General features: G+C 41.8%; 1 protein-coding gene across 1 annotated transcript; it reads left to right on the forward strand.

Annotated features, from left to right (window-relative positions):
- Positions 1–2,042: 2,042 nt before the first annotated feature.
- Positions 2,043–22,525, forward strand: CDCP2 (CUB domain containing protein 2). The gene is made up of 6 exons (XM_048498184.1): positions 2,043–2,118; positions 4,194–4,541; positions 8,708–9,049; positions 12,513–12,866; positions 15,945–16,123; positions 21,935–22,525. Exons 1-6 carry the CDS (start codon positions 2,043–2,045, stop codon positions 22,250–22,252), a joined length of 1,617 nt encoding a protein of 538 aa, XP_048354141.1. The 3' UTR covers positions 22,253–22,525.
- The last annotated feature ends 579 nt before the right edge of the window (positions 22,526–23,104 follow it).

Raw genomic sequence — 23,104 nt, forward strand, 5'->3', positions numbered from 1 at the left:
TGCTGCTAGAACATGGCCATACAGCCCGGAAACCACGCAGCACCCAACATACAAAAGATTTGTCTACATATTGTTATGCCCACATATTGTCTCACTCTGTATTCCAGATAGTTTCTTCTGAAATGTTCCTAAGGTAATTTAATTTTTTTTAAGTTGGGGAGGGAGGTTGGGAATTACACCAGTAACTACTTGCCCAGTGGTTTGGTATCTTTAGAATCCCAGGTGTTAAATATTAATCATAGTTAAAATGCAGCAGCTTGCAGGTGACACCAGACCTTCCAGCATGTGCAAATGGGTTGCTGTTTTCCTCTGGCTATTTATTTTGACTTCACTGTCGACTTAGCCAGTCAGCTCTCCATAAATCCAGACTAGAACTTTTACTTACGTACATTTTAAAGAACAGAAGAGGAAGGAAGGAGTAACAATTCATTCCCCATAAGCCTGCTACTCACGCATGATTTGTCTAACTGTTATAAAATCTGCCCAATAATCTTACCTCAAAGTCTTGGCCTTCTAAACATATCCTGAATACTATAAGCATAAATTCTTCTGAGCATGGTATGTGCAGGTGGTGAATGGTGGGGCAGGGATGGAGAATAAATCACTTAATTGATCCAGCCTCGTATATAATAATATTACAATGACTTGTGACCAAATAAACCCTGACAATGATTTGTAGCAAAAACATTTTAAACATAAATTTGGATGCATAACGTCTATCACCTGGCAATGTAAGAACATTAAATGGACTGTAATTACAGTGGAATCCTGTGCAGACTTATTCTAGTCCGCCCATTGAATTCAGTGGATTTAGAGTGGAGAAACTCTGCATAGGATTGCAGCATTAGGTTTCTCTCATCCTTCTTCATTCTAATCTGTTTCAAATATTAAAATCACACTTACTGGGAGCCTACTAGCTGTGTATAATAGGAGGATGTGATATGTGTGGTTGCCATACAGTGTGAATAGTGGCAGCACACTCATTTACCAGCAGCGCACACATTTCCCATGTGTGTAGAGCCTCAGTAAACATTGTCCCTGTCTAGATAACATAGCAACTGTGAATATTGTTCAGATGACATGGTAACTGTGCACATTGGGAGGATTGCAGATAGTGTACACTCCTGTTACACACAGTTGTAAACTCCCAGTGCACATGACTGCAATCTCTGAAAAAGTCTTCTCTGAATCTGAAGTCATATACTATGAGGTTGAAAACATATAGTGCCAGCTTACGGTTGCCAGTATTTTACCTGTCCTATGACAGCCCTCTTCCATGTAGAAATTAAGCAAATTGATGTTTTGATTTAGTTCTCAGCTGAATGCCATGTTCACTTTCCACATGTCAGACTTCTGTTAAAAAATATTTATCAACCTTAAAATCCCATCCTTGGAGGTGAGATTGCAGGAAAGGGTCCTTCTGCACTGTACTCAGCGCTCATGACAAACATCCTGGTAACCAAACCCAGGAAAGGGTCATGATAACTACTGTTTGACAATAATTTCTGTCTTGAATAGCACCATCATAACGAATAGGGTTTAATTCCTGCACCTCTACAAATCGATTCCATGTTCTTCTTTCTTTTGTCAACAACTGGATTCATGCTGCTTGCACGTTTTAATTCAGCCTTATCCCCCAGATACATTTCCATGAAAAATCTGAAATTCCTGATTTGGTTGCCTATCTTGAGTGGTGAACTAAATTATTTTCATGAGCCCTTCAGGGCATATTGTCAGCACAGACTTAGTGCAGTTTTGCACCACATCCCCACCATAAATATTGCTTCCAAATATAGTGTATTGACAAGGTACCTGGTACAGTGTAAATCCTAGGGACATTTGATCCAGATCGTTAAAACCGAGTGAAGGAAGCAAAGAACAGATCAGGTTACTAATTCAAACAAGCAATGAATTATTCATTCCATTATTAATTCGACAGGCCTCCAGCTATTTTTCCCCCCTCTCCAATAGACTGCATTGAGAATACTTTTTGCTATTTTCTGGCACTAGGTCCATTTGCCTGTTCATAGCTGTGTCAAAGGATGCAGCGGATGCTTCTCAAATATCTTGTCATTATAACTTTCTTGTGTACAATGAATGGGATAAACGCCAAGAAAGGTAAGGTAAGGTTTTGGGGGGCTGTATTCTGGGTCAGCTCACAATATGGGGCTCACTTTTTAAAATGAAGATCTTTGCTTTGTTGTCTATGCCCATTTTTAGATGATTGTAGTGAGCTTTTTTCACAGATTTCAGTAGACTGCACAGTATATACACTTTGCACATCTTTAAACTCAGAGCTTACAAATATATTGTAAATATATATGCTCCAATCAAGGCATTCATATGCAATCAGTTTTGCACATGGATGCTTTATTCATGTAATCTTGCTTAATTAATTCAATGAAGGGGATATATACTAGTGTGTGATGAGGAAATGTGCGCCCTGACAAGTGTCCTACAATTGAAGGAACAGAGAAGCTCTGCATGGATGGCTGAGCTCTCATATCTATAAGAATTCCTTGGTAGATTTCAGGGCTCAAGCTACATACTCTAGAGCAGTCTTGCGAATGGCATGTTGCATGCAAAGAACTAAAAGTAGAGCTCCACGCATGGAATGATCCTTCCTGCTTCCTGCTGTCTTCTGCAGCCAATCCCCCTCGCCGTAACCCTCTGTTCCTTATTGCTGTCAGTCTATCAGGAACAGCATAGTCTGCAGTGCAGGGGGATGTAACTTGAGTAGGAAAATGGCAGCTTTCTCCTTACACAAGTGGAAGGAAGCACTGTCACAGAAGGGCACCTTAAGTCCAACTCAGTGATTGCTAAGATACAATTTGAAGGAGGCAAAGATCTGGTGATTTCAGTAGGTGTATGGATATGGGAAAGCAACAAAAACTTTTAGAACTATGTTTGTACCAGTATATTATATTACTGTAGCATTTTATGAGGAAGGGAAGGGGGGGGTTATTTAATATTTTGAATTTGAAATTGTAAGCTCCCTTGAATAATAGGGAAATTAATGAATAATGTGCTATAGATTCGCAACTGACTCATGGAGGCCCTGTCTTGAAGGTGCTCCAGGCAAGGGATGAGTAGAGATGATTTGCCATTGCCTTCCTCTCCATCTTCCTTGGTGGTCTTCCATCCAAGAACTAACCAAGGCTGACATTGCTTAGTTTGTCAAAGGCTTTCACAGCCGGAATCACTAGGATGCTGTGGGTTTTCCAGGTTGTATGGCCATGTTCCAGTAGTATTTTCTCCTGATGATCCTCTGAAGATGCCAGCCACAGATGCAGGTGAAATGTCAGGAGAAAATACTACTGGAACCCAGAAAACTTACAACATCCTATTGCTTAGCTTTCCAGCTCTGATGAGCTTGGTCTAAGCTGGGCTATTCAGGCTGCTATTTAAATAAACACATAAATAAATATGTAATTTTTACCATGTAGTAAAGTTTTCAGTTTATTGTTGTAGACATTTAAACATGCTGTGGATAACTAGCAGGCCAGCTGAGCATGCTGCAAAACTGAGAACCAAGCTGCACATTATGATTTTAATATGTTGGGTCAGAGTTCCCTTGTCTTGACTTTGACTCAGATAATCACACACCAGCAGCAAGACACCTTGTTTCGTAAGGTTCATGGCCCTGATCTGGATTGGGACTACAGCATAAAGGGACCAGGGACTTTAACCTTCCCCTTGTTCCGTTTTCCAAAATGGCTCCAGCTGCTGGGGAAACCGAAATGGTGCCAACCTCTCAATGGGGAAAATAGTTTAATTAGTCATCATAGCCATAGCTGCTGACAGATATTTCCTCCAAGAAATTGACTAGTTTCTTTTAAATGTATCTTGTGTTCATCACTATACCCTGTGGTTGTGAATTCCAAATTGGTTATCCATTGTGTAAAGAGCAGTTGTTCATAAAACTAATAGGCTGTCCTGCCTTCTGCCCTGATGTGGATAGCTCAGGTTAGCCCAACCTTGTCAGATCTCAGAAGCTAAGCAAGATTCACCCTGGTTAGTATTTGGCTGGGAGACACCAAGGAAGTTTAGAGTTGCTGTGCAGTAGTAGACAATAGCAAACCACCTATGGGGTTATAAGTCAACTATAGCTTGATAGTATTTTCCTCCATCACATTGCCTTTTGGACTAACCAAGAATCTGAGTTACTTTTCCACTATTTGCAATTTCTACAGGTATTAAATGTGGTGGCATCCTGTCCACACCACACGGCAATATCTCAAGCCCAAATTTTCCTGGATTCTACCCATATGACACAGACTGTTTGTGGCTCATAGTGGTAACAGAAGGATCCTCTGTTCTCCTCACCTTCCATCATTTTGATCTGGAATACCATGACAGCTGTGAATATGACTACCTCAAGATCTACAATGGGGTCTCAGAAGACCAAGGAAACCTCCTAGGCAAATTCTGTGGCACAAATGTTCCTCCACCATTTACATCATTTTGGAATGTCATGACCATAATCTTTCACTCAGATAAGCATGTGGCCAGCCAAGGATTTTCTGCAGTTTACCAAAAAGGTTGGAAGTTGTCATCAACCTGAGTTTCCCCCAAATGTTGCTGTGTCATACAGTGGTATATCCAATGGTACCTGAAGGTCTGGGGCCCTGAGGAGAGAGATAAGAAGGGCTTTAGAGGGCGAGGTGACAGTGAAGACAGCAGCATCTTATACCGAGAGGTTTATTGAATGGAAGCAAGCAATTCACCAAAAGGCTGGAGACTCTACAGGTGGACAGGGCAGACAGGGAAAGGAGAGGCAAACCAGAGAAGGAGAGCACAAGTGCAGGCAAAACAGAGTAGCAGAGAGAAATCAAATGGGAAGTTGCAAGCAAACAATTATTGGAAAGTGCAGCAGGGATAAATGTTTCCAGTCACATAGAACAATGAAACAGCTAGATTTCAGTCCATTAGCACTTTAGAGATCTCCAAGATTTGGGGGAGTATGAGCTTTCAAAAGTCCAAGCTCCCTTTCTCAGACAGAGCAGTGAAGGAACGAAGCAAGATGAAACAAAGAAGGAGAACAGTGTTTTTGTCAGAGGCTCTGGGTGTGAAACAGGACTCTGAATGCCTGAGGTGAGGAGAGGTTATGCTGATTTGATTTAAAACATTTGTAGGCTGCTTCTTCACAAAAGTATTTGAAGCAGTTAATTACAGGAAAAGGTTATAGCAATCCAAGGCACTACAGAAACAATAGAATTCAAGACACCAGTTCTATGAAAAAATTGACCCATCAGAAAGAAAAGAAAGGGGGGTAAAACCAGTGGTAGGATCCAAAAATTTTAAAACAGGTTCTGATGGTGGTGGGATTCAAACAGTGGTGCCGCCGCACACACGCACCTCCAGTCCCTATTGGGAAGGGAGGTTGCTTTAGTAACCCCTTCTTGGCACTCAGAAAAAATTAGTAACCACTTCTAGAGAAGTGGAGAGAACTGGTTGGATCCCAACTTTGGGTAAAACCCATATGCATCTCTCAATTGAATATTTTTATTGTGTGCTCAGGCCTCAAAACTTTTTTCATCAGGCAAAACTGGTATGAAAAATGTGCCTTTGTAATTAGCAGGCAATATGGAATCTCTGCATTTGCCCACCCTGGTACAAACTGCCAAGAACATATGTAAGGGGGTGGGGGGTTGTGGCTTTTTTGGTATTTTTTTAGTGTTTTTTGGTTTTTGGTCTGCAGGGGGCGCAGTTTTTAACACTTCACCTTTTATAATAAACCTATGAGGTGTGTTCAACTGAAGCAATAACTGGCCCTGGATCTTCATGACAGAATGAGCATGTTTGAACCTGGTTTTCACTGCTTCTTCAGAGAATGTAATTGCTCCAAGCTCTTTAGAGAAAGAATGGGTTAAAATATACCAGCTAGATAATTATTTTATTATTGTTCTTATGATTAACTTCATTATATTTTCTCACAGTTGCTTGCAATTGGGGCTGATGATTAGGGTGCTACAGAAAAGGTGGGTGTTTAGGAGGGATTTCAAGAGGAGGTTATGTTGAATGTATCTCTGGACACGGTGAGAGGGTAAGAGGAAATATGGCAAACTTTTAGCAAGTGCCAACATTAAATAATGTAGAAACCATATGGAATGTTGTACCTGACAACTATTGACAAATGCCAACGTAACTTTTTTTTCTTAATGGGTGCAAAACCTCTGCTGCTATTTGGTCCCTGCTGATCCAACTCTGATCCAACTAAAAAAACCTCTTGTTGAAATGTAGTTTGAATCTTGCTTAGCAACCACTCTTGAAATCCAGATTTCCAGAGCATTTGAAAGTCCTTTGAAATAGAGCAGTCACTTTTTTTCAGATTCGCCATGACTCAGCTCCAGAACAGTTCTATGCAAATAGTGTCATTGGGTGCTTAGGGTTTCTTGTGTTCTTTTTAGGTGATGTCAAGAAAAATAATACACTTGAATTAGAACTTAAAATGTGTTTTCTTTTCCCCTGTCAGGAATGTTTCCTGAATATTTATCCAGGGATTCTGGAGCAATGTTGGTGGGTTCTTCCTTTTCTCTGGGGCTAGCAGCAGCAGGAAGGGGATTGCAAGCTGACCTGCTCTCTCTTTTCAGTTTTATTGCTTTTTTATGAATGTGTTGGCCTAATTGGAAGCAGAAACTAATCTAACAATGGAAACGCAGGCTGTGATCTGCAAACCATTTCATCTAGTAAACCCTCTTCATTTCAATGAGGAAAGTTTAGAGAAAGGCATTTGACAACAGTGTCCACGCTAAGAAGCACATATATCTCTTGTTTCTGTTAATAGTATTTTACTTTAGAAAACTTGAGTAATATACCGATGTTTCTCAGATTTCATGAATAAGAGCTCCTGCCGTGAAAGGTACTTGGTCATCCAGGCCTTCACCACAAGGAAACTTGATTGCCCTACACATTCATACAATACTGTTTCTTTTCATTTTTCACCCAGCACTTAAACACGCACACAACAACTGCTCCTCTCTCCTGGTTCACCTGCAATGTATGGAGTCAAATGTCCCTGGGTTGCGGCCATTTAGTCATGTGGGGAGTGGAAAAGCACCCGCACCCACCCCTCCTCCTTCCCCCCCACCCCCCCGGGTCCATACACTGACTTCAAGACCTGATGCAAAAAAAGTTGTTTGGTCATGGTGGGGAAGGGTGGCTGCCCATATGGGAGTGTGGAGTGAAAAACTCAGATTTTGCACCGGGCTACATTTTCCCCAGATACGCCTCTGGTGCCTACATTACATCCCTCTATTTCCTTTTGAAGAATCTTGGTGGGATCCATGTATCTATCAATTGACTACCATGCTGAAATCCCACTTTTTCTCTAAGAAGGTGAGGGGGGAATGCACAGAGTTAAGGGCAGTCTTCTAACTGTCCCCTTTTCAACACTGATAAAATATACCCTATAGTAAATTAATACTAAAGTAATCTCGGGCTCATCTTTCTTGCTACTTTGTAGTCTTAGAGATCTTCAAAGTATTAATATGTTACTATGGAAAAACTGGGGCTGAGTGCACTGATTTGCTTTCCTGCCCTTGTTTGGGGCACGGGAGTATGGCGACATTAGCCAATTGTTGTAGAGCTCATTTCCTAATATATACAATTAATGGCTTGTACAGTTCATATCAGATAGCATGGTGTTTTGTATGCCAGGACCTCCAATGTGATGCCCAAAGGTGCCCTGCCTACACCTTTATGGCACCTGTCAAGTGTTTTTAGAATGTGGGGAGGGCCAAGTGGGGTTTTTGCCCAGCTGGGCTTCTAGTGTGCAATTAAAGATCTGATTGGCTGTGGAAGTTTTTTTTTTTTTAAAGCTTCAGCAGCAGTTGCCACAACAGCACAAAGATTTTCACTGAAAGGCTGAAGGTAAATTCTGTGTACGCAAGAAAATATTGTTAAACAATATGTAAATTTTAAAAGGCATCCTGTTAAACTGACTCTCTGCCTAAAATTTAGAAGTTTTACTCTTGGAATTATGATTATATTTACACCTTGACACTTTGTGATTGGCTCAGCCTCTTATGGCAGCCATTCTGTGGTTGCAGCCTGCATCAGAATTCGAAAGGTTCCCACAGGCTCAAAAAGGTTGGGGAGCTCTGCTATGTGCTGTCAGAATACGCACAACTACTTGTGTTCTTTAGAGGAAATAACAATGCATTATATTGCTGAAAATCAAGATGGGTTAAACAAAAACATGCAATAAAACAGCATACCACAAACACTGTAATAGAAACAATATACATATAAGGAAAACAATAAAAACTATGAAATTATGAACATAAAATCTGTCTTTATGCACTATCAAAACCCTGACCTAGGTGGCTCAGGCTAGCCTGCTCTCATCAAATCTCAGAAGCTAAACAGGGTTGGTCTTGGCTAGTACTTGGATGGGAGACTACCAAGGAATGCCAGGGCCCGCTGTGCATAGGAAGGCAATGGTAAACCTACTGGGTTTCCATAAGTCACCTCTGACTTGTTGTCACTTTACACACACATTCTGTTTGGAAACCACAATGATGCAGTTTATTGTGAAAGGATGCTACGTATTGCAATGGAGAATCACTGTAGAATACTTCTACAGTGTTCCTTGCTTTGTTTTAGTTGTCTCGTTTAATTTGGAGGGATGGAGAGCAGCATAATTTTTTCTGACATTTTGCTAGAGTGCTTGACTTATTAACATGGCATATTTTCTTGCTTCCAGATGTCTGTGGGGGTGTGCTCACTGGCCTGTCTGGATCAATAACAAGCCCCGATTATCCTGAGAATTACCCCAACAATGCTGAATGCCTTTGGGCCATCCAGGCAACTTCCAGTTCTGTCATCAAACTGGTTTTTATTGACTTCCAAATGGAAAACAGTGAACGGTGCAGTTTTGATTATGTGGCAATCTTTGATGGGCCTACCATGGGGGATTCACTTCTCAATCACTTCTGTGGGAATATGAAGCCTCCAGACATGGTCTCTTCCTCACATGAACTGCTAGTTGTGTTCAAATCAGACTTTAATATTGCAGGTAGAGGCTTCAAGGCCTATTTCTTTTCAGGTATGGAAAGAAATTCTACTTTTACTTTATGTGAAAATTAAGTAATCAGAAGTATGTCAGATTCTGTGGTATCTTCACTACCACATAAGATCATCCTAGGAAAATGAAATAGACAGCCACTGTCAGTCCCACAGGACACCAGACCAAGTCTCAGGCAGATAAAGCCTTATCCAACATCTACTATCTGGATCAGGGGTCTGCAACCTGCGGCTCTGGAGCCGCATGCGGCTCTTTCAGCCTTATACTGTGGCTCCGCATGGCCTGGAGGTTGGAGGTTAGCGTGGGCGTGTCCCTCCAGGCCTCCAGAGCAGTGCTGGAAGGAAAGGCTGAACTGGAGGCTCGGTAGATCTTCGAGGCCATGCAAAATGGGTCCAAGTGACTCTTTGGGTGGTAAAGGTTGCCAATCCCTGATCTAGATCCTTTTAGCTGGTAATGTTGGAGATTGAACCTGGGGCCTTCTGCATACAAAGCATGGTCTGTACTATTAAGCCACATATCTTCCCCTGATATGCTCATAATCACTGAGAATCACTCAGTACTGGCTTCAGGCATGTCTTGGTTCTAAAATTAATTTTTTAAATATAAGAGTTACTTCCCCCACCCCTTTTTTGCATGTTGAATATTCCTTCTTAATGTAAGCCCACATGGTGAGGTTTGAGATTTACCACATCCTGCACCATCCCAGTTTTTGATCGTGCTTCAAGATGTGACAAATTGGAGATCTCACTGACTACAAGGATACTTTTTCAGAAGAAATGTTCATCATACACAAGGAATAAAAGATTTCACCATATCCAAAATAACCTTGAGAAGACCAAAGAGAATCTGGATATTCAGGGAAATGTTACAGTCCTCTGGAGAAGTATCTCTTCAGAATGCTGGTGGGAGTCCCATAGTTGACCTCTACCACAGCATGAGGCATAGTCACCCCCCAAATGGGCTAGTTTTCTAGGTTCTAGGATTCTTTTTAACCTGCGTTCTGAGAAGGTAAAATCAAAGAATGACTGTACCATAAGTGTTTTTCCAAATGTAATTCTGCACTACAACCTATTTGCACTGCTGAAGGATTTTGTTTCTACTTTCAGTCACAGGTGGAGTTGAAATGGGAGTTCTTTTTTAAAAAAAATTAAATTGTTTTTCAACCTATATTAAGCAAAACAGGAAAAAAGCAAAAGAAGTAATAGAAGTAATAGAAAACAGACAAGATTACATTGAAGAAGAAATCTACCCATCATTATATTAAGCACATATTACATAATGGATCCCAATATAATTTTCTATTTTTTAGAGAGACCTTATAAGGTCTTAGAATCTAACCCTGGGCATTTTTAGTAGTCCATTTGTTATATCTTAAACATTATTAAATTTCAGTCTTTGAGTTGTTTTGTTTTTACATGGTCAGTTCAGATTGGTATAAAAAATAAGGACTCCATTTCTCTTCAAATTCATCTTTTGAGTGTCAATTTACAAGAATAGAGGACGTATCAGATATTAAACTGATAAGAACAGATTGACTCATATAGAGAATGCTTTCTTAGCCAAAAGGCTGAGAAGCGATGAAATGGGAGTTCTTAATTTAGCACCATTTCCCACAAAAATCTATATTCAGCCAAGTTCTTAGCACATTCCTGTTTGGAAGTCAGTCTCCTTCAGTACAGATCATTTTTTCCCCTTTTGAACCTTTGTTTTCAAACGAACACTATCCCTGTTCTCTCCAGACATTACAAAATAATGTTCAAAATCATGTTCAGTGTCTTTGGTTGACTACAAAGTGCAAGAAGTAAATTAAGTTCCCCCTCCTTCAAGAGAACAAGAGCTGAAAGTTTACAGTTGATTCATGAACACCTGGGCAAATGGCCTCAGTTCAGGAAAGAATATGATGTAATTAATTAAGCAAAAAAGAAATAGAAGAAATTTTAAAGAAACAGGAGCCCTAGGAAACTTCAGTTCTTTGTCCATATGGGACAGCCTAGAGCTGTAAATGCAGTTTACATGTTAGACATCATCACAAATCAGGCCTGAAAAAATACAGACACATCCCAGAAAAGAATGAGATGCAACAGACCAACCATGATGTCATCTGCATTGTTCATAAAGAATGAGTGAACAAACCAGGGCAATTCCAAACTAAATGACTGGTGTGGAATCAACTCAAAGTGTCAATCACCCTGAAGTCTCAATCATTAGATGGAGATATAGTTACATGGTCTGGGCAGGTCTATCTTTGAAAAATATGTTGCCAAGCATTGATCCAGCTGTTTATTTCTGACATAGCAAAGTAATAACTGGCTGCTGAATCACAGTACAGTTTTTGTGTATGGCTATGCTGTCTGGAACTGTGGTTCTTATATGGCAGGAAATAGGTGGAAGATCAAATCAGGAATAGTGAGGTACCGGTAATTCTCAAATCAGGCATTGTAAGGCAAAAGATAAACGATACCTATACCAGATATCAGTGTAGCTGCAGACTGTGGTTCAGCATTGAATGTCCAATCAACCCAAGGCACGGTGCAGATAAGACTGATATGCACCCAATATCAAACAGCTGAGTAGCTTTGTACTCTAACAGCTATTGGTATATGCAGCTGACATTCAGGATGCTTCCACATTGGGGGGGGGAGCCACTTCCATTGTGGAATCAGCTATGTGCTGATTCAAGCAATAGGGCAGTGGTTCTCAACCTGGGGGTCAGGACCCCTTTGGGGGTCAAACGACCCTTTCACAGGGGTTGCCTAAGACTCTCTGCCTCAGTGTTCTCCATCTGTAAAATGGATAAATGTTAGAGTTGGGGGTGATCACAACATGAGGAACTGTATTAAAGGGTCGCGGCATTAGGAAGGTTGAGAACCACTGCAATAGGGGATGACATCCACAGACGCACCCCCGCTGCCTTCATTGGTATCCCCCTTCCTGCAAAAAACAACAACAGCAACCCACTCTTCCTGGCTGAACCACTTATTTTGAGAGTTGAGCTAAGCTCTTCTTGCCCTAGACTGTAGACTTGTAGACTGTAGACAAAGTTTCCACATAGGGGCCCTGCCAATGACCACCCTGCATTGCCCTGTTAAAATGAGATCTTTTCCTTAGATCTACTTTAAAAACAGAACCCCTGGGTGTCCCACAAGTTCTACTTGAACTGAGCACAGTACCATGTGGAAGCTTCTCAGAAAGTGTGTGTGGGGAGGGGGGGGGATGTGGCTCTCTATTCAGGGAAAAATCTCTGTGTGGAAGCAGCCTTAGTATCAGCTTCTCAAGACAGGGTCACTTTCTGGTTTCAGCCACTTGATTGCTAGAAACGCAGCCTCATGGCCAAGCCAGAATCCAGATGGTGAAATATCACTTTCCAGGGATTGCTGGGCAAGGGGAGGTATTAAGAAGCTCCTAAGTGGTACTAAAACAAAGAAATCAGAATTCATGCTTTGGCTGCTTGCTTTGTATTACATTCCTTTTCTTCTGTAACCAGGTTCATGCCAAGAGGTGTACACAGCTGTCAAAGGAAATTTCTCTAGTCCTGAATATCCCAACTCTTATCCCAACAATATCAAGTGTCATTGGACCATTCACCTGCCCCCGGGATATCGAATCAAAGTCTTCTTCTTAGACTTGGATCTGGAAGGACGGAACAGCCTGACAGATGGCTGTGATTATGACCATCTGGCTGTGTTTGACGGAGGCACTGAGAAGGCATCTTTGCTGGGGAAGTGGTGTGGGAGAGAAATGCTGTCTCCTATTATATCCAGTAGAAACAAACTGCTATTGATCCTTCACACGGACCGGAATACAGCCAACCGAGGTTTCTCAGTGGCATACATTGGAGGTAGGCATTGCAGTCTTTCAACCAGCTTTACTGCTGCGCTGCATAGATTTTAAATGGGGAAGTAGAACAAGATTACAGATGATTAATATGGAAAACACTAATTACCCTGTGCTACATACACAACACAAAGTCTAAGTACATGGGGGAGTACTAAATTTGTTAATGTTGTTACCATTGGATAATTACATAAAGCAATAGCTGGTAGCATCTGTACACTGCTATTTCGCATGTAGTTTCCCAACAGATCAGCAAGCACTCAAGAGATTATGCTTTGTTTCGGGCAAAATATGGGCACATCTTCATATACACACTGCATATTTAATTTTTAACAGCACAAAAAATACATACCCTGAAGTTTGTCTAAAAAGATTATCTTGATCTCTTAAAGTTTCAGTTCTGAATGTGACCCATTGGGATTAACAGAATGTATATTGTCATTTATTTACTGTAATATTTACTAATTATAGGTGGCATTTTTAAAAAGATAGGCTTTGCAAGAGGTTGATTATATATTTAAATCACATATTTTCTTAATATTTTTTGATAGATAAATCTTTATTAGGCATAGAGTATTTTCTTAATACTGTATTTCGTATTTGCTATTCTGTTTTCTTTTCTAAAGTATACTCAACCCTATTCTTTATGCATAGGCTGGCAAGACAAGATAAATGGTAGACCAGAAGAGCACCACCAACAAAGAACTAAGGGTTTTTCCCTGGTTTCTTTGCTAGCTTTTTAGGGAAGCTAAAACTTCAGAACAAGTACATCAGAACAATGAAATGGCTTCATATGAAGCATTTTCATTTTGGGTTTAAAGAAAAATGTAGGAAAGTGACTTAATCAAAATACCTGACATAAATTTTACTTGCACCTATGGGCTAAATAAATTATTTGAGATTTGAAAATCTTGTGATGTGTGAGTTCTACATGGCGAATTTGATACACTGAGCACTTTAAATTCTAGTTGCCCTTTTGTCTTTGTTGGAACTTCCTACCAGAAACCTGAAAATTCTGCATTTTGGATTAATAGGGAGCTCCCACCCAAATTCAGGCATATTCATGACTTGCAGCCATTTTTGACAAGTTCAGAAATGCTAAAAATTGCATTTGAGTGGCGGTATGGATAGTGGTGCAGATTCTATCAGTTTGTAAAGCAGCTCATTTATTTGTTAGCCACTGTAGTGTGGTGGCTAGAGTGTCTGACTACAATCTGGGAAACCCTGGTTTGAATCCCCACTCTCTCATGGAAGCTTGTTGGATGACCTTGGGCCAGTCACACACTCTCATCTTAACCTAATGAACAGAGTTGTTGTAAAACTAAAAAAATGGAGGAGAGGAGAATGATGTAAGTTGCTTTGGTCCCCATTGGGGAAATGACAAGAAATATAGCAAATAAATAAACCTCTGTGTCCTAACAAAAGTTAGCCCATCTATAATGTTTTTATGGTCACATCCTACAAAATATCACAATGGTTGCTGCTGAGAATGTATGGGCATTAACCATCAGCAAGGGACTGTTTACACAACTGGTTTACCTATGCTTTCCTTGAATAAGTCCCCAGCAGCTGCCAACCTCCTCCCAGTGGAGGCCTTTCTGTCTAAAAACAACAAGCAATTGATATTTCAACAGATCAGAAGCTTTACCACTACAGTATAGAAACTAGTTCTCCTCAGTACCCAACTGCTTTCTGCCTTTTCCTTTCCACTTTTCTCTGTGTCCATCTGAGACTCTTGCGTGACTTCTTTATATACTCAGCAAACTACCAGTACTTGCAAGATCTATTTCTTCATTCTCCTTTTATTCCTTACTTGATTTCCCTCTAGTATTGCCACAAATTCTTCATAATCTGCTTCATGAACGTATTCTGAATATTTATTACTATGCCAGCTGTAAGGAGGCTTGAAGAAATAAATATAATCTATGTGAAATGTAACAGTTCTTTCAATAGGCTTGTCTTTTATGGAAGTCCAGTTATAGAAAGTGGCTATAGAATCCTGGGGATTGAAACTGTAGCCTTAAACCCATCAGGAAAACATAGGCTAGGCTTACAGCATTGGTTGTTGAGGGTATCATGGCAAAAAATCTGATCCTCCAACGCAACCATATTCTCTAGGGCAGGGGTAGGGAACCTGCGACTCTCCAGATGTTCAGGAACTACAATTCCCATCAGCCTCTGTCAGCATGGCCAATTGGCTCGTGCATGGCCAATTGGCCAATTGGCTACCATGCTGGCCAATTGCATGGCCAATTGGCTACCATGCTGGTAGGGGCTGATGGGAATTGTAGTTCCTGAACAACTGGAGAGCCGCAGGTTCCCTACCCCTGCTCTAGGGAAAGTAATCCCTGCAGATTTCCAGACCCTAATTGGAGGCTGGCAAGCCTAGGCGAAGGCTAAATGTGATGCAGGCAAGGAAGTGGATCTTAAGATTTGGGAAATCCAATAGAAAGCTTCAGTCTAAAATGAAATGGGTACAAGAGACCCAGTAGGCCTCAGAAAGTGCAAATGCTAGTATGGAGGAATGGCACACAAAGATCAAACATCTTAATATTTCACCTAGGTTGCCGAAGTGCCCTAGGAATACATGGGGAATCTATGGGGATACTTGCAGACTGTGCAGATGCAGCTGACTTTGGTCTTGTTAACTATCGATTTGGGTCAAATAGTTGTATGACCAAGTAGGATTCTTTAATGTAAGGCATTAATTTTTCTTTTGATAGTGCTGTATCAGGCCTACTGACCTGGCTAAGGTAGCTTGATTCATTGTCTGGCTCTGGAGCTGCTGCTGTTTTGTCATTATCCTCTTGTGATTTCAGAGGGAGTTCTTCCTATGTTTTGTTTCTCTTCTTCCAGTGTGTGAGTGTTAAATGCTGTCAAGTTGTTTCCAACATATATGAATCAATGGTCTCTAAAATGTCCTATTGTTAACAGTCTTGCTCAGAGCTTGGAAAGTGAGGACCATGGCTTCCTTGATTGAGTCAAGCCATCTCATGTTGTGCCTTCTTCTTTTCCTGATGCCTTCAACTTTTCCTAGCACTATTGTCTTTTCCAGTGACTCTTGTCTGCTTAATTCTTGCAGTAGTCCCCATGAATGTCAGCTGCACACGGACAGAATTTCAGATCCAGATCCCCACACAATCAGTGGCCCAGCTGGAGCGAAATAAGATATATTTAGGGACTCCATCCTGCTCTGCTCAAGTTGTTGGATTGAACTTCAGGATACATGCAAGGTTTGAAACTTGTGGTACAGAACCGCAGGTAAGTCACCAGTGTACGAATACTATAAGTGTATTTATTCATACTCCCATGGATTCAATCTCTGCAGACTTTGCAGAGTGGGACCTGTCTGCTTATCTCTCTTGCTGTCACCCCTTGACATTCCCCCAATTTTGTACCTGTGCCTAGGGTGACCAAACTTTCCCACCCACACGTAGGGTTGTAGCCTCCACGTGGGATCTGAAGATCTCCAGGAATTTCAACTGATCCCCAAACTACAGCAATCAGTTCCCCTGGAGAAAATGGCTGCTTTGGAGAGTCCATGGCATTACACCCTGCTGAAGTCCTTGCCTCCCCAAGAAACCCAGGCTCTACTCCCAGATCTCCAGGAATTTCCCTACCTTTGGTAGGCAATTCTGCCCACATAGCAGCCATCCCAGTTTTGCTGTAATCTTTCCCAAAACCTTGGAGCAAAGTATGCTTCAGAAATATCAGAGAAAAGCTGGAGAAGCTTAGAGATGCAGGACAACCCAATAGTGTATGCAAGGCTTTCCAGTAGATATCAAAGGACAGATGACCCATGTGGGAATGGCCTGTTTGATACTTGAATAGCATAAGAAACCGCAAGACCAGCACCCAGTTGTAATCATTTCCATCACTTATTAGTTTACCGATGAAACATAAAAACCATTATTAAAGGATAATACACATGAGACAAAAATGTTGTTTTCTTAGCATCCTGGATATTTTAATGGGCAGGGCAGCTGATATAGTGGAAAGAAGTATCTGCTAACTTTAGTTGCTCTTTTCACATTCATTCCAGTCTTTAAAATATTGTGGGCTTCTTAACATTTACCAGAGCCACACAAAAGTAAAGACAAATCATGGCTGCCCTTTACTGCTTTCTCTGCCTTCTGGTACTAATCCCCATTCAGCCATGAAGTTTACTGGTTTACTTAGGGTTAGCTGCTTTCTATGCCTGACCCATCTCACATGGTTGTTGTGAGTCTCAACAGGAAGGAGGGAACTTTGTTTGCTGCCCTGAACTCCAAAGAAGAATGACCCGAGTTTTTTTAAAATGGTAAAGTTAAAGATTATCATTGGCAATGCAGGTTCTTTCCATTTGGCATTTTCCGGATGGACATAATATCCCAGAGAAAAACCGGGAACATACATACTGGGATGTTTGTATCTCGGTTTCCCCCTCCGCCCGGCAGCGCGTTCAGACTGGGATAAAGAACTCCAGGTGATTGTGCACGAGCCCAGTTTAGTTTCATTTTCCTCGCCAACATTGCCATGCATGCACGAACTATCCCATTTTTCCGACGTTCTGATTGGTTGCATGGGGCGAGGCAGGAAAAATTAAAACCAGTCTGCTCCTGCGGTGTTTGCATGGAAGCAGGAGCAGGAGTGGCACAGGTTTTTTTAAAGAACCGACAATTTATTGTTTTTTGAAAGCCGCGGGATAAGGGAAATCTCATGGGGCAGGCCTGAGTTAGATCTGGAAGCCATGGGGAAGTCATGGCCGAACCGGGATGTTTTACCTTCTTATCCCAGGAAATATGGTCTGTGCAGAAAACCACAAGTGGTTCCACATTAACCTCATGTGGAAAACTCTGCAATACTGCCTGGGTGGAAATTTATAATACATGTTGGATTTGTCATATCAAATCTGGTACTCAAAAGCTATTATGCACAGCAAAGCCCATCTAATCTTTGTGTATGCCAGGAACAAAAGCACTCTGAGCCTTTTTATCTGTACAAACTAATATATTTAATTTATAATGGGAACTCCATTTCTGGATAGGATAGAGTAAATATAGTTTCCTAATCTAGTCTAACTAACTAGGATGGAGGGAGAGACAGGACCTGCATCCTGCACTCATGGTTGCAAGATGGAGAAGAAGCAAGCATGTGGGTGAGTGGAGGTGAGAAAATGTGGAAGGAAGTTTCCAGGGAATATCAATCTATTCATCAAAGGGATAGTGTCAGAGCAGCAGAGAAAGGCTGCCCAGTGCCTTGACCTCTCTGTCTCTCTGACTTTCTATTCAAATCCCCCTCTGGAGTCTGAGGTTAAGAGACAGTGCAAAGTCCATCACTTCCAGCAATATACATGTCATGAACTGTATTCCACGTGAACTATACTCAGCTTCCGCAGAAAGCCCATTGCAACTCAACTGCATTTATAAAGTAAAAACATAAAGAAAACCCATTTTGGATGTGGGCCTGGTAAAATAGTTAAGACATTGTGATAATAAAAATGCAATGTTTCATATGGGAATTGCCAAGATCTTTCCTAAGCAAAATTCTTCCAGATGTTTGCCATGTGTTATCTTCACATTGGGCATGGAGAAACTGAGAGTAACAAAGCAATCCTGAGCAGAGCTAGACCTTCTAATTGCCCTCAAGTCACTTATCTTAGAAAGATTGCACTGTAAGGAGAAATAAAAGGACTGCACCAGTCAGAGGAGATAAAAAATAAGGCTACGGCCAATGGTGCAACATAGGTAAAATATATATTTTATTACTCAGATTAAAAATCACTATGCATTTCATCAAAGAAGCTTCTTCAGAAAAATTTGTAATATATATAATATGCAATTACATTACTGAGTTTTTAAAAATAGTTATTTAGCTAAAATTATACAAGCAAATAAAGCATTACATTAAAAGTCAGAATACAGGTTGTACCATACACAAAACTGCTACAGTTTATTTGTACTTGAGATTGCACAGATGAGAAAGGAAAAAAAGTACTTGTAGGGGACAGAGATAAAATAAAACACTATAGCATCCGACAGGTTTTGGCTCAAATTTAAAGAATCTTACTTGGGTCTAAATAAATGTTACCAACCTGTTAGGCCCCTTTCGCACAGCAAAAGTACAGCTGGTTGCAGTAGGGATAAAGCAACCCACTTTCCAGTTGGCGCGTTCGCATGCCACCGTGCAGGCAGCAAACGGAGCCCACAGAAGCAATGCAGGTTACCGTTGTGCTTTCTCATGGAGGCACTTAAAAAAAAAACACAAAACCCTACCTCCCACCTATGTGTAGCTATGCAGGCATGCACAGCTGGACCTCCACAGCCATGCTGACGCACGGTATGACCCTGTGCACCTGTATGGCTATGCAGATGCCAGGCAGGGAAGAAAAAAACGGAACACGCAGCCACATAATAAATACCTCCTGCCATCCATTCACTCAGAAGCTGCTGCAACCCAGACTATTTAAAAAGAATTGCAAATAGTGTGATTCTTGGAAAACCCAGTGGGGGGGGGGGGAAGGACACAGGGCGGACTCACATTAGGGACAGGATCTGTGGAGAGTTCCCCCCCAATGGGTTTTATACCATCGTTAACCCACATTTATTGGCCTGTGCAGAAGGAGCCATAGCCTTGCAGTGTTTTTTCAAGAACAAAATAAGTTCAGTAGCAAGTGGACTTCTGTATACCAGTGTCTAGTTGATACAATACCTCTCTATATCACAGAAGCTGATGCAATTCAAGATATACATTTAACCCATTAGGTGTCCATGGTCATTTACCCACTTGTGGTCTCCTTCACATTGAGTATACATTTCCTTTGAGTTGGATTCTCGGTTATGCACACATTCTTGGATTCTCTGTTACACTACACCAGGGGTCCCCAAACTTTTAAAACAGGGGGCCAGTTCACTGTCCCTCAGACTGTTGGAGGGCCGGACTAAAAAAAACTATGAACAAATTCCTATGCACAAATGATTGTAAAATGCTTGATTTCACCTTTCAGCCTATCTGTCATGGTCTATTTTTAGAACAGTGACCAAAGTATGTCAAGTAGCAGGGTGGGCTCCAGTCATTGTTGGGGGAGGCTGTGGAATACTCCTTCCCCTGTAAAAAAAAAAAAAAGCAGAACTTTCCCATATGACATCTCCATCTAACCCAGGATCAGAATTATCTTCCTGGGTTCTTTTCCCTCCTAGCAGCCAGTGAGTTAATTCGCCAGCCTGGCTGATGCCAGTGGGAGTGAGGTGGAACAGAAAGCCTGAGAGCAACACATGGAGTAGCCGAGAGGGGAAGGAGGCGGAGCAAAGCGTTAAGCCACATGTAAGGTTTCCAACTCTGGGGTCCAGAAAATTCTATGGAGATTTGGGGGTGTACACAATCTGAGAAAGAGCAGGGTTTGGGGTGGGGAGCCCACCGTCCAAAGTGGAAGTCATTTCTCACAAGGGAATTGATCCTCTGTCACCTAGAGGTCCGGGCTCGTAATTCTGGGATATCTCCAGGCCTCCCCTTAGGAGGTTGGATTTCTCTCTTACACTAGAGTGTAGGATCCACCAATGGGGCCATGTCTCTCCTGCCTGTGATCAGCCCAATGTTTTAGAAAGCAAGCAACTCCAGTCACATGAAAAAAGAGCAGGACTTGTGAGCATTTGCCCCCCTGTTGCATAAGAGCTTTGGTTGGGGAGAAAGGAGCCCAGGAGCCCAAGGGAGCCGATTCAAGTGCCCAGACCTCGGCGTCATGGGTATCTCCAGGGCTCCTGTTTTCCCCTCCAGCAGAGGGTTCCCAACACAGATAAAGCCCTTGCGGAGACCCGTTAGCCGCTACTCAGCCTGGTCCTACAGGGTGGGGGGTGGGATCACCCTGTTTGCTTTCAGCTGGCCTTGTTGGCAGGGGCAGAGGTGGGTAGCCCCATTCTCGGGTTGTGGGGGGCCTGAAGGCAGACAAGTGACTGCAAGCACAACAACCCAGTGGGAAACCCTCCTGCGCCGCCAGACCCACGCCCCACATCAACGGCCGTTGGGGCTGGTTCCTCCTCTCCCTCGAGCCCCCACTGCACATGAATGGAGCCATTGCCGCCATGCCTGGCGGGCCGGATAAATGCCTTCAGGGGGCCACATTTGGCCCCCGGGCCGTAGTTTGGGGACCCCTGCACTACACACTTTCTCCTCTTTGGAACAAACTGTGCTCTCAGAACAGAGAATCCCTGCGGTTTATGTGCAACTTTTTCTTCAGGGAAAGTGAAGGAGATCACTGTGCATTAAACTTGTTTTGTTTTTTCTTGCTCCTTCCTGATTTTCCTCACCCACACAACAGCAGTTTCTCCAACTCTTCAGGCCATCATTTCAGAATTTTCAGAAGTTTTTTTTTAACATCTAAGGTCTATTGCCGGAGTGATAGACCCCAAAATTGACATGAAATTGACCAGGTCTAGCAAAGTAACACTAGATGACAAGGAAGAGTGACGCTAGATGAGGGAGAGAACTGAGGGAGAGATTTGAGAATATGAGTCACCCTTGTGGTGACAAATGGGCACCCTCCATAGGGGAAAGCAGATTCACAAGGATCTGGCCCTCTGTGGTTGTTTCCCCCACCTACCGATTGATGACTCCCTCAGGGTGCACACATCACTGTGTATGAGTTGCCGCTATGATGCAAGATGTGAAGTCCCATGATCACAAGGCCAGGCATCGTAGCTCTGTGTTGTGCAACTTTGTGACCTCCCAAGCTGAGTGCAGTTGATCAGACATTGTATGGTAGCCTGCTAAGGACTGTTTCCTTTCTTACTGTTTATGTGTGAGGGACAGCAAAGACATGGAGAATTGTCCTGCTTTTGGATGGTGTTCAGCTTGGCAGCATACAAGCTAAGCACATCTGGATTCTGCTGTATCTTATTTTGTCATATAATTAGTTAATCTAAAAAGATGTTTTAGAATTAAAAATAAAATTCATACCTTCCAGAGTTGAACCGTCATCCTTGCTTCTTTGGGTTACCATCTATTGGTTAAGAAAAAAAAAACAATCATTCAAAGGTTACAGAGGTATACAGGTGAAAATAAGGAAATAATTTGCCTTTTCAATCTCTTGTCATTTAGAAAAGAAATAACACGTCCATGATCATCAGCATCCTATATATTGACTTTTCGGATGAAAACCAAGAAGACATTCACCAGTATGAGGTGCAGTGTGAGCCTAAAAGGAAAGAGGCATCTGTGAATCTTATCTCCAGGTCTGATCCCTACAGGCTAAGCCAGTATGCTGAGAACCTGGTGGAGTCCCAACAGCAGGATACAGAGGTGGCTGAAGTCTACAAGAGCAGGAGTCAGGACACTAGTGACATCGTCTTCATCAGCATCTGCATCCTTGCTGGTGTTCTTATGGTAATTGCCATTGTTGGGTTAGTTCTGCTGTAGAGACACCTCAGGTTCTTTCCCACCCACTATCACCTTTATATAAGGAAACTGTTTATTTTCAAAAGCTATAACATTAGAAAAATTCTGCTGTGGTATAGAAAAATCTCAAAACAAAATTTTACTGCCATCATGGTTCAGGTCTTTCTGATGGAAGGTTTGTTGTTGTTGCGTGGTATTTTTTAAAGGAAACTTCTTCCTGAATGCAGAAAGGGGCTGACAGAATGCTCCCATGTTTCCAAATTCATCTGTACCGTTATCAGCACGTTCAAAAGGTCACCTCTCACATATCAATATTTGTTCAGGAGCACACACACAAATCATGTTCATAAATGCACATAATAACAAGAGGGCAAATGCCCATCTACATTACACATGAGGCAGGCACAAGACAAGCTATTTCCTGGATTCTTAACATACTTCTGGTTCACAATAAAAATTGTAGTGTGTACTCATAAAAACTGATCTCCAGGGCATATTATGTACAAAATCTGTAGTGGCAAAAAGGTTTCTCGGGAGGGATGGGAACAAAGTTAGGTATGTGTATCATGTCTGAAATCATGGTCCTTCACCATCTTCCTTTATTTGGATGAATATCAAAGGGTTCCTCTATGAGAAGGTCTGTCACTTCCACAAAGCTTCTCTGTAAGACACGTTCCTATCTTCTGCTGCAGTGAAGCCACAAGAAAATGTTTGTGTTCAAGGCTGCACTTTCAGTTCATATAGGGTAACAATAAAACCCAAATGACCAGGGCTACACTCCACACAATACAGCTAATTATATGCCAAAGCACAAGCTATTCCAGAAAGTATGGCTATTCCACAGCACACTGACATTCTTTGCAGACAAGTCAA

This window comes from Sphaerodactylus townsendi, linkage group LG05 (assembly GCF_021028975.2).
Source record: "Sphaerodactylus townsendi isolate TG3544 linkage group LG05, MPM_Stown_v2.3, whole genome shotgun sequence".
Taxonomy (NCBI): Eukaryota; Metazoa; Chordata; class Lepidosauria; order Squamata; family Sphaerodactylidae; genus Sphaerodactylus; species Sphaerodactylus townsendi.